This window comes from Genypterus blacodes, unplaced genomic scaffold, assembly GCF_046128005.1.
Source record: "Genypterus blacodes isolate CSIRO-AG114 ecotype Tasmania unplaced genomic scaffold, CSIRO-AGI_Gbla_v1 ptg000008l_1, whole genome shotgun sequence".
Taxonomy (NCBI): domain Eukaryota; kingdom Metazoa; phylum Chordata; class Actinopteri; order Ophidiiformes; family Ophidiidae; genus Genypterus; species Genypterus blacodes.
Window position 1 is genome coordinate 3,136,554 of NW_027466822.1, and position 11,998 is coordinate 3,148,551.

Here is an 11,998-nt window from a genome sequence, read left to right on the forward strand (position 1 = left end):
AGTCTTCTCTTTTTTTGTCCAGTACCAGGTTTGATTTAATTCATTAAATCATTTGTATCACTTTGGGTTTTGTTTTACATTTGTTCAGCTGTAACTGTAACTATAATGTCAGCTATCAGCTCGATTAAACTATCCACCATTCATCTAACTTCTATTATGCCGTGCCTCTCTGATTTAGTGATGCTAATTTAACTTCTGCACTGGTCAAAATCGGTAGGAGCCCGAAAAAAAACAAGAAAGGTTAGAAGCTCCAACTGAAACTTACTTCTGAGTATGGTGCTGGCTTCCAACCCATCTCCCCAATCTTGAGAATCAGCCTCCACGGAGGCCAATGTGCAAGCTCAGGAGCAGGGTGCTCTGCAAAGGAATTACAAGACTTGAAGGTTACCCAAACAAAACCAGTGATGATTAAGTTGCCGATTGTTGACGCTATGGCCTGAGTCCGTGCTGAACTGGAAGCCATGAAAAAGCACCAAGCTACAGTTGAAGCTGCTAACCAAGAAACGTTTGCTGCCCACGCATCCGAGCTCACTTATGTGAGAAGATCTAGCAGCCTATACACGTCGCCAACATAAGAATCATTGGCATACTCAAGGAAACTGTCAATAAGTCTGCCACCGTAGCCGCTGTTTCTGGAGTACCACAGTGTTCAGCTGAGACCAGTCAGAGTTTGTCAGAGTAAGCGAAGTTTATTCACATTTGCAAATGGAGGAGAGATACGTGTGCACAGGATGCTCACCTAGCTCTCTCTGGCCCACAAAGAGAAAATCACTGTACTATATCAGAACCTATCGGTTAGGCTCACAACCTATATGTCCATACAAGGTGAGAAGAACCCTGTTACTGGGCAAATTCTGACTTTATGACCTTGAGGCCAAAACCAGACACCAAAACCAGATACACGACCACTTTCTTGGTCCATACAGGACTCGAAACGGCGAGCCTTCGGTCCCTATGGACTGAGCTACTACCACCTGTGGACTTTCAGCCAGGCTCTGGCTGCTTTCAACACCGTCAGGAACCAGCTACGGGGCATGGAATGAGTTTGTTATGGTCTCTTCTACCCAGCTCGTCTACAGATCAGCTTTCCCTGCTGACGATGCCCAAGCCTATGTCAACACCATGTCAAAGGGCTGATGTTGTTACAAAATACTCCACTGCATTACAATGTTCTCCTATTCTTTGCTTCGGTTTAATCCTATCTATTTTAGGACACGTTAAGGTCCTACTACTTAGATGGTTTCATTTTGTTTTATTTACCCAATATGGGTCTCATAATACTTTAAGTCTGTTAAACCTGTAAATTATAAACAAATACATGTTAAGCCTATCTTTGGCTTATTCAGATGTTGCTGGAGTGTCTCTCCTCATATCTGGTATTAGCAATATTTGTGGTCTAAATTGATCTCTCTTCCTCTCCAAGTTGCTGTCACCACTATGTGGCATGAATTTGACTTCCCAAGTTTTACACTGCTGTCTCCTCAGAGGAGATTTATTTGTGTGTCAGTGTGCATGGGGTTCTGTGTGTGGGGGTGTATGTGTGTGTGTTTGCCTTTGCTTGATGCATTTTAATTTGACTCATACAGAAAGATGTTTTCTGCCAATTTGAATGCCAGCATTGGTTCTGGCATGCCTTTACGTTTCCTTAGCTGGAACACTCAGGGAATGGGCAATCCTGTTAAAAGATCTGTCATCTGAAGCGGCAGACATAATATTTGTAAGAAACTCACATTAAGCTTAAAGATCACAGGCCCTCTTTGATTGGCCAGGTCTACCACTCAAACTTAAATTCCAAATCTAGAGGGTTTGCCAGTGTTGATCAATAAGAGAGGCAGTGGCTCAGTGGGTAGAGCTTCAGCTTGGGAACCGGAGGGTCGATGGTTCGAGCCCCTGCCGAGGTGCCCCTGAGTAAGGCACCTAACCCTCAATTGCTCCCCCCTCTGCGAAGGGTGGTAATGTAATGTAAGTCGCTTCGGATAAAAGCGTCTGCCAAATGATCGTAATGTAACTCAAGTCTCACAGATCAATGTTATTGCTGATAAAAATGGTAGATTTATTATAGTGGCAGCAATGGTGCAATTCCTCTGTCAAAAAGACCTCATTCTTTTCTCAAGTACACAACTCATACTCTTGGAAAGATCATTTTCTTACATATAGCTCTTTCGCCTCATGTGTTGCTTCCTTTGACAACTAAAACATTCTAATATCAGACCATGCACCATTACTATTAGATATTCTACTAACCCCTACAAATCCTCCCCTCCTCTCTGGTGGTTTAACTCATTATTACCGACAGATAATACCTTCTGTGAGATGATCTCTAGTTACATTGACGACTTTCTCTCGTTTGATAAATAATATTCTATTTCGCAAGCACTGCTCTGGGAGTCGCTGAAAGCATTCCTTACAGCAGTGGTTCCCAAACTTCTTCTTCAGGGCTCCCCTTTTGTAGATGATAACATAATAACACTCTTAGTTCATTTTCAATGAGGACAGTGTTGCAGCAGGGTCGTGTACTGTGCCATGATCCCTTATAATTCAGCCTGGGGTCATATGATGCCCAATCACCGTGTGTTGCTATGCTGTGAGTCCTAGAGGTGGAGAGGCTATGTACTGATGGAAGAGGGCTTACACACTCAGCTCCCCTTTTCACCTTGCCAGGGGTAGCTGACAGCAGATAATGTGAGCATTCAGGCTATGCACTGGTACTGAAATGTAATGTTAAAAATCATCAGCAAAAAAATTAAAAGACACTCATAGTGACTCCTGCCTTCATTCTGTACATTGTTTAATGTGACTCAAAGGAGCATAATCACATCCACATGACCAATAGAGGTTCACTGTCAATTTCTTTTGTGTCTTGCTAGAAGAATACTAAAACTCACATCAAATTTGTCAGTACATCAGGGCAAGGAGGACAAACCTTTTTCGGAATAATTCCTACTATTAAATACTAAATGGTGTACCATGGCATGACAATGACTTGATGTAATTTTTCCACATTTCCCTATCCTATAGGGCTGAATCTTTGCACACATGCTAGGAGACCCTTGGATTGTAGTATGAAGAAGGGTCAACAAACCTGGCAATCATCATCTCGCAGTAATTGGTATCACAATGCAGGTAATCATCACAGTTGGTCAACGTCAGCCTCCTTAATGCTGTGACATCCGTGCTCCCATAAAAGGGGGGTGTCTGCAAAGACAAGCCTATAGGAACAAGAAGAAGAGGCCACGTGCCGCCTATGTATTTTACAACAGGATAGCGTGTGTGTGTGTGTATTGTCCTACTTGGTATGATTCTATGTAAAGTATACTGAACAATGCATGTCACTTTAAATTTAAAGTTGGATTTGATTTGACTTAATTAGTTGTCTTCAGTGTCATTACAGTATCTTGTTGATTGGATATTATCAAAAATTATTCTCCTCATTATTGTTTTAGTCACCTTATACAGACAGACCCCCTAAAGATACGTCGACAGGAACCCACAGGAACAGTGACGCTTGTTTCCAAACAAGATGATTGGTTAAGAGGCACTGCTTTATAATTCAGAAAATACTGTGGTGGAGTAGTGGAGGAGTAAGCAGAGGGAGGAGATTAAAAGATAAAAAGAGCAGGATGAGAGCCCTGTGAGATAGCTGCCAGACAGCGGCTTCTCCTTTCTACTTCTCTCTGATGATGACGACTCTAGAAGGAACTGAACTCTGCCTTCCCCAACTGCTCAACACCTCCTGCAGGAAGCCACTACGTTCTCACTCTGAAGTCATGCTTATTTCCTTTTTTCTGTCCCTAATTTCTCAACCTGCTTGTCATCATCTCCATCGCCCACTTCAAGTTAGACAGTAACTTAACTTGTCACACTGGTAGACCTTTAGAATTACAGAGATATAAAGTGTAGGTGTAAAGTTGATGGAATTGATATAAGCGATACTAACACCCCCCCCCCCCCTCTCTGATGATGACGACTCTAGAAGGAACTGAACTCTGCCTTCCTCAACTGCTCAACACCTCCTGCAGGAAGCCACTACGTTCTCACTCTGAAGTCATGCTTATTTCCTTTTTTCTGTCCCTAATTTCTGTCCTCACAGCGATTCTCAACCTGCTTGTCATCATCTCCATCGCCCACTTCAAGTTAGACAGTAACTTAACTTGTCACACTGGTAGACCTTTAGAATTACAGAGATATAAAGTGTAGGTGTAAAGTTGATGGAATTGATATAAGCGATACTAACACCCCCCCCCCCCCTCTCTCTCTCTCTCTAGGCAGCTCCACACCCCCACCAACATCCTCCTTCTTTCCCTGGCTGTCTCAGACTTCCTTGTTGGTTTTCTCATGTACTTTCAAGTTTTCCTAATACAGGGCTGCTGGTTTTTGGGTGACCTCATGTGTGCTGTGTATCACTATTTTGCCTATGTCATCACCTCTTCCTCATTTGGTACCATGATGCTCATATCAATTGACCGATATGTTGCTATTTGTGATCCTTTGCGTTATACCACAAAAATCACTCAGAGGAGAGCTGCAATATGTTCTTTCCTTTGTTGGCTATTTGCAGTTCTCCATAACAGTTTGTTGTTGATGGATCACCTAACAATGCCAGGTAAGTATAATTCCTGCTTTGGAGAGTGTGTGATTGGCATGAATTACATTGCAGGGATTGCTGACCTTATGTTGAACTTTATGGGTCCTATTACTGTCATCATCATTCTATACATGAGAATATTTGTGGTGGCTGTGTCTCAGGCTCGTGCCATGCGCACCCACATTGCAGCCGTTACTGTCAGCCCAACTGCAAGGAAATCAGAGATTAAAGCAGCTACGACTATTGGTGTTGTCATAGCAGTGTTTGTAATGTGCATCTGTCCATATTTTTGTTTTGCTCTGACCAACCAGAATGCATTAATCAATGCTTCAACTGAATTCTTTGTGATCTGGCTTACATATTTTAACTCTTGTTTAAACCCTGTCATCTATGCTTTTTTCTACCCCTGGTTCAGAGTATCTACTAAACTCATTGTTACACTTCAGATATTGCAGCCTAAGTCCTGTCAGGCCAAAATACTGTAGCCTCAGTCCTGTCATGTCAAAATATTGTTGTATAGAGTATTAGAGTAATAAAAACCTCCATATTTTAAGGGAAATGTATTGGATAATGTTGTTGAGTTAGTCTAGATACTTTATTGGGCCTTAAACTCGTGTGTGGGGAGGCAGTAGCTCAGTGTGTAGAGCTTCCGTTTGGGAACCGGAGGGTTGCCGGTTCGAGTCCCTGCCGAGGTGCCCCTGAGCAAGGCACCAAACCCTCAATTGCTCCCCCCTCTGCGAAGGGTGGTAATGTAATGTAAGTCGCTTTGGATAAAAGCGTCTGCCAAATGATCGTAATGTAATGTAATGTCATGTCATAACAACATTGTGTAGGGGGGCTTTGCAGTGACAGAACCAAGGCTTTTAATTCTGAAGCGATAACATACTTGGCCATGTTTTTGAGACAGTGAATTAAACATTTAAATACCTAGTTAAAGTGAAGACAAGTTGGAATTGTATGGCGATATGCTTGAAAGTGAATAAAAAGTACATGCATATTTTTGTCCCACATTTATTTCTAAATCAAGTCAAGTCAAGTTAAATTTTATTTGTATAGCTCTATATCACATACAATGTCGCAAAGTGCTTTAAAGTCTCACAACATCAACCGACCCCGCCCAGAGCTCTGGGAAGACAAAGGAAAAACTTCAGAGAAAACCTTAAACCCTTGAAACCCCAGGAGAGGCAACTCCAAGAGACATTCCCCTTCACAAATGGCTGGGTGTGCAATAAAGTAAAACACTTCAAGTTGGATCATACAAAGGTACAAAAAAAGGCATGCAAGGCAGTAAACACAAACAGTCAGAAATAGCATGCAAGACAACCATGAGGGAGAGAGAGACCAACAGAGAGAGTGAGAGAGAGAGAGAGAGAGAGAGAGACAGAGGGGGAGAGAAGAGAATGATAAAGCACAATACAGATACAAGAATACAGATGGCAGTGGGAGCCACAGTGTCCTGACTTTGTAACACCCCGGTGTCTCTGGAAAAAAATAAATAAATCTAATCTATGATATAGAGTAAAGTTAAGAGGAAAGATTGCATGCATATTACATGTCCTTGTTAATATCCAAAATATCAGAAACAGAAATGATGGCCCTCCTGAGGATCATGGAAATATTTTAACCAAAGAGAAATACTTGTAAACATTAAGATTTCATCACATTTCAAACGGTACGCTGCTCTAGCTGATATCCGTATAACCAAAGTAACGAGACAGATGTAGAATTAAAAAAAAGCGAATTATTCCACAAGATGCTCAAAAACAATAAAAACTAAAATAAAACATCTCCACGTGGGGTCCTGTCAGCAACATTTCCATATCTGTGTAGTAATGTGAATGGGAACTCACTAACCATGGATAAATCCCCAAAAAGTCTTAGAGGAACAGTTTAATTCTGCGTGGACAGATACATTTGCTTTGACTGCCAACAATTCAGGAGAGACAACATTTTTCATAATAACCTGCGTTTCCAGAACAAACACGCAGCATTTACTGAAAGGTACTTAGCAGGAGATGAACGTAAAAGAGCGATTTTGATACTTCTTGATATTTCTCATACTGCCGTGTGCATATTCGCAAACAAGATTTTTCTGGTTTTGTACTGTTACCTGAGCAAGCCAAGCAAGACAGTCCGCTGTTATCTTAAAGAGACAAACATGAATGTTAACTAGTGCTTCACATTATCATGCTACATTTCCATTAAAACCATTTCGTAACGTAAAGTTTAAATTAAATTTGCAGGGTATTGGTCACACACAAAACATGTAGGTAGATATGACAGGGACACAAATGACACATCAACCATAAAGGGGTACTATAATAAAGGGAAATGCATTTTCTACCTTGGAATGTTTTCCAGTATGAACATTTTAAATGAATCCCAGAAGTTAATTTCTTCTTACACACAGGTGAGGCACACAGGTGAAGGTCAAATATGAATATTTTATTATTGAAGAAAGCATTTCACATGACAATGAGCATACAGTTACAGTTTCACTGGCCTCTTGTTTTTCCGGTTTTGCAGGGTTTCCTGGACTTGCAAGGTCTGCTGTTGACATACTCATTTGAATCCTCTTCCTCTCTCCTCTGTTTCCTCTAAGGAACACAACACATTGCAGAATTAAACTTTATTGTTTTATTGTTATTGTTGTTGAGAATGGTCAAAAGTTTAACTTTACATAGAACAAGCAGTTCTTATTTAGTTTACAACAACTTGGTGATTCCATTGTACATGTAATGTTCAATCCTGAATATTTTCATTCATGGGCTCCATGGGCTCAATGTGAACACTGCGATACTGTTACTGTGAACTGTTTTACAAAATCACCAAAGACTCATTGGATTCATAAAACATATTGATTTCACTCTTACCCATATACAGATGGCAATGCAAGTGACTGACAGGCTGTAGACCAATACAATACCACACGCTACCCACAACGCCAGCTCTGGGATCAATCGAGAACTGGTCAGAGAAGACTGGATGCAGGTTTGGTTGGATAAGGAGACACTCTGATTGGTTGTTGGAAGTATACGGTTTTCTGTAAACCAATGAGAGGAGATTGGGATAGGAGATAAGGGATTTAGTTCTAAAGCGGTACAAACATTTCCTATATTATATAATGTTTTCACATAAGTATGCAATTCTGCTTATATTACCTCCCACCACTACCACAGTGGCATGACATCTCTCTCTGGATGGTGGAGGATATAATGACTCCCTCCTGCAGCGGTACTCTCCACTGCTGTGGGCTGTGACTTCAAACAGATCAGAGAAGCTACTATCTGCACCGCGAAACTACACATAAGAAGAGCAAAATTATTGTATATTAAAGGATATTGATTACAGAACAATGACTGGAAGCTCAAGGGAAAAACCACAGACATACAAGTGGAATTAGTAGAATATAAATATAATATAGATATAATATAGACAAAAATCGAAATTGGCAGAATTACAGGATATAGGATAGTAACTGAAATCACAGAAGACAAGTGAGTCTGATGAAACTGCTCAGTACATTTCTAGAAGTGAGTGTAGACTATTATTTTCTTTTATCAAAATGTAAGACTTGTGCAGCAGTTAAAGATGCAATAATCTCCCGGGCACTGCCGAGGTGCTGTTGAGCAAGGCACCTAATCCCCAAATTGCTCAAGAGCACCTGCAAGCCCCCCTTTCTCTGCATCTCTCCATCGCCATCTACCTATATACGGACTGTGTGTTTGCATGGGGTGTTTGCGTGAGAGTGTGCATTTCCTGGTCTGTGTACATGTGATGTATGCAAAATAACAACTGAGTGAAGAAAAATGATTTCCCCTTGGGGATTAAAGTACATTTCTTCTTCTTCTTTACACAATTTAGTCCTGTGAAATCTAATTCCTTTGTATAATCCAATATCACATGAGAGAGAGGGAGAAGGAGAGAGAGAGAGAGAGAGAGAGAGAGAGAGAGAGAGAGAGAGAGAGAGAGAGAGAGAGAGAGAGAGAGAGAGAGAGAGAGAGAGAGAGAGCATATATAAACACATACAGAGACAAAATAAACAGGGGGGTCAACACAAATAGAAGCAACACAGACATCCTGAGTGCTGCTCCAGGATCAACAGTCAAACTAAGATCATCAAGTCATGAAGTTGGTGGGGGAAACAAATTATCCACTGTGGCAACCTCTAACACGGATGTGAACGGATTTACTTCATAGACCAGGGGGCCAATTTGTCATGCGGACAAGATTGAGTGTCATTTAGTAAGGAATTTGCATTATCTGTTAATTTGTTAGGCTTAGGGTTAGTCCTCATTAAAGTTAAGAGTACTTAAAACCGACAGTATCCAAATGTATCATACAGTTGAAGAAAGTATTAATTTAGCTTTTGTCAGAAGTTTTTACCTCAATTTGAAAGATGATATAGGACTGTTCTGTTTGTCGGGAGTCGGTGTTTATCGGGAGTCTGAAGAAGACGTCATGTAAACAGAAAAGCTTGGCCTGATAATCCCAGTACTGTTGGACCATGATCCGCTGTATTGTGCCACTAATTTCAGCATATCATTTTCTATATTAGAAAAGTTTGGTGTTCAATTCCCCATACTCTTCCAGCCCAGCCATTATAAACACCACAATGCCAGTGACTCGTCTATGTCCATTTACCGCTTATTCTTTCTCTTCCTGGTATCTCATTTCTGATTCATACCAAAACAAAACATTGCGAAAACCAAATAACAAAACCAGCAAATCCAGACCATTGTCCAGTTTATTGTATCTCATATTTTAGATTGACAGGAGAAAAAACAAAAATCACCCTGTTTACTAATTGTCTCCTTTTTGTTTCAAAACGAAAAATCAGGTTCTGCGTGTTAATTGAATCTGTATGTCAAATTTGAAGTAGTGGCTTTGTGAGTGCACCTGTAGCGACTAGTTGCAAGTTGATAGGACATCACTGTTCTACCTTTTGTGGTAGAATACCACAAGGGTTTGTGCATTAGAATGATTAAAACTAAAATGTTTTATCTTCAGAGGTTTTCTTCAATAAAAAACCTTCATTAGCCTTCCTCCCTAATGAACAGCCATCAGCTCTGTGTCTTCCCTTTGTACAGGATCCAGTTTTTGGTCACTTTGATTATTCAGTATATATCTTCCGTAAAAGCAAAACCTGTCCCCTAATCCATTGTCAAACTTCTGTCAGATGAAGTTGGACTAAATAATGTTATGTAAAAAGTGATTTTCTCATGACCTCATGAACCATGAATCACCATGTGTGTGTGTGTGTGTGTGTGTGTGTGTGTGTGTGTGTGTGTGCGTGTGTGCGTGCGTGCGTGCGTGCGTGCGTGTGTGAGATTAAGTACAGAAAGAGTAAGCTGGAAAAGATGTTATCATACAAAAGATCCAAATGCTGAAGATTTCGGTTCAGGATAATGAATCTTTGTAACATTTGGTCACAATTGTAAAAGTGCAACACCTCATACACACGCACACACAAACACCAACCTTTTGCAGATGCATCTCGTTGATCTTGTTGGAATTGAAGAAGAGCTGATACGTAAGCTCTGTGGTGTCGACATTGGAAGATGGACAGGAGATGGACACTTTACCCGCTTTTGACACTGTGATAGGTGACCCAACTACCAAAGAGACAGACAAATGGATACAGAGACAAACATATGTATGGAACTGTCAGTAGAATACAAAAATCAGTTTTAAAGAACCTGTTTTCTGCCTGGACATGTCAGGAAAGCAAAGTGGTAGTGGTAGTTTAGAACTTTACACATTAACTCACTGTTCAAATGTAAACCTATTTGAACAGTAAACCTATTTAAAAAAAACTCTACCTTCCCCTCGGACTCGGCCTACTGGCACTTATGTCCTGTTGTTTGACTAGAAATTAGTGCCTTACTTTTGTTGGTCTTTCTGGACTAGATCATTGCTTGTGTTGTATTAAAATCAAATATATGTCACTTTGGATAGAAGCATCTGTAAAACGATCAAATGTAAATGTAGATCAATAGTGGGCTGATAAAATTAAGTTGTACTATCGCACTCACACCAAGAACCTGTGCAAGCCCCATCATTGAGACAGTGAGCTGTACAAGCCAGGTTTACTGCCCACGCTTACCAGGCAGATATGTTGGCTTAAAGAATACTAGTGGTCCGGTTCCACTTCAGCAGCCTGATAGAGCTTGCATGTGCAAATACAGGTGTAGAATAAGAACATTGTCTGAACTGTCATGATGTGAAATTTCATGTTTGTAAGAGTCGCTGGGACAAAACCAGTGAACTGTTCATTGATTCTATATCGAATTTTCGCCTTTAATTGTAGTAAGCCGAAATAGTAAGAGTTTTGAGTTCTTGTAAATACCATGAGTGAAACCGTTTATCAGAGTTATTGTAGCAAATCTCATAGTTAGGATTTTAACTAATAAATAAAACGTAAAAAACAAAATCTTAAAGCATGTAGCCTTTTCTCTCTGTCTGAACCACAACAGCTTCATCTGTAACCAACACAGTATAGTTTTGGAGCTATTTTAGAGAGTTTCTGCATCTTACCAGTGCATCCATGTAGGTCTGTAGCCTGTAAGTCACTCAAACGCATCATTCCCATCCATAGCACCCACTGTATCATTGTTCCCGTGAACAGCCTCTCGTGATTTAAGACTGGTCAGGGACAATTTAGTCCAATTTAGTTGTACTGAACTGCGCAGCCTGGTGATTGTCCAAATTTCAGTTACATACCTGTTGAGTTATACAGACTGAGAAGCAACTACATGAGATCACATATGTATAACTGGCTTGTATAAGAATCAAACAAGGCGGACTTCCTGTGTAGAAGTGTGAAACCACAGACGACAATTTCAAACACGCACACAGGCTCAGGGGGATAACATCCTCATCTTTCTGAAAAAAATCCTCAACACTGCTATCAACATTTTGATGTGTTACCACCCCTAGTCGTATAGTTGTATTCTTGTGTATGTGTGTTTCTGTGTGTGTGTGTGTTCTGTGCGTATGCTTTGTACTTCTTTGTATATTGTTGTGTTTTTTGCTAGTCGTTTATTTGTAAATACATTTCACACTTTATTCAGACTGTTAGTGGCTCCTGGTTGCCCTTGATCGGTCATAAAAAGAAGGAACTTTTTTGGCAACAGGGAAGCTGCAATTGTTGTTGTTTGTTTAATTTGTTCTGTAAATTTTGTGTCATTTACTTTGAGCCTCTCCTAGACTACTTTGCAAAGAGAAAATACATTGAGCTGGATTGGAAATTGCGTTTGTGGTCTGAGTGTGTTTGTGTGTGTGTCTGTGTGTGGGTGGGTGGGGGGGTGAGTGCGTGTCAAACACTGGTCTATCACAAAATTCATGATACTTACACATACACACGAGTGAAACCACACACATGTCTATAAATGCACCTCTCACACCCATAAA

General features: G+C 40.5%; 2 protein-coding genes across 2 annotated transcripts; one reads left to right on the forward strand and one right to left on the reverse strand.

Moving 5' to 3' along the window:
* Window positions 1-3,960: 3,960 nt before the first annotated feature.
* On the forward strand, window positions 3,961-5,070 carry LOC143005639 (trace amine-associated receptor 13c-like). The gene is made up of 2 exons (XM_076157014.1): window positions 3,961-4,133; window positions 4,266-5,070. Exons 1-2 carry the CDS (start codon window positions 3,961-3,963, stop codon window positions 5,068-5,070), a joined length of 978 nt encoding a protein of 325 aa, XP_076013129.1.
* A 1,390-nt stretch (window positions 5,071-6,460) lies between these two features.
* LOC143003949 (uncharacterized) lies at window positions 6,461-11,389 on the reverse strand. The gene is made up of 5 exons (XM_076154761.1): window positions 11,123-11,389; window positions 10,067-10,200; window positions 7,747-7,885; window positions 7,459-7,628; window positions 6,461-7,182 (listed from the first exon to the last, which is right to left on the reverse strand). Exons 1-5 carry the CDS (start codon window positions 11,196-11,198, stop codon window positions 7,081-7,083), a joined length of 621 nt encoding a protein of 206 aa, XP_076010876.1. The 5' UTR covers window positions 11,199-11,389; the 3' UTR covers window positions 6,461-7,080.
* Window positions 11,390-11,998: the final 609 nt, after the last annotated feature.

Bases quoted from the DNA above. Each gene is read 5' to 3' on its own strand.
- LOC143005639 (XM_076157014.1), top strand. From the start codon at position 3,961: ATGACGACTCTAGAAGGAACTGAACTCTGCCTTCCTCAACTGCTCAAC. The intron at 4,134-4,265 runs GTTAGACAGTAA...CTCTCTCTCTAG, and splicing joins ATCTCCATCGCCCACTTCAA to GCAGCTCCACACCCCCACCA.
- LOC143003949 (XM_076154761.1), bottom strand. From the start codon at position 11,198: ATGATACAGTGGGTGCTATGGATGGGAATGATGCGTTTGAGTGACTTA. The intron at 10,201-11,122 runs GTAAGATGCAGA...TCTCTTTGGTAG, and splicing joins AGACCTACATGGATGCACTG to TTGGGTCACCTATCACAGTG. The intron at 7,629-7,746 runs GTAATATAAGCA...ATTGGTTTACAG, and splicing joins CACTGTGGTAGTGGTGGGAG to AAAACCGTATACTTCCAACA.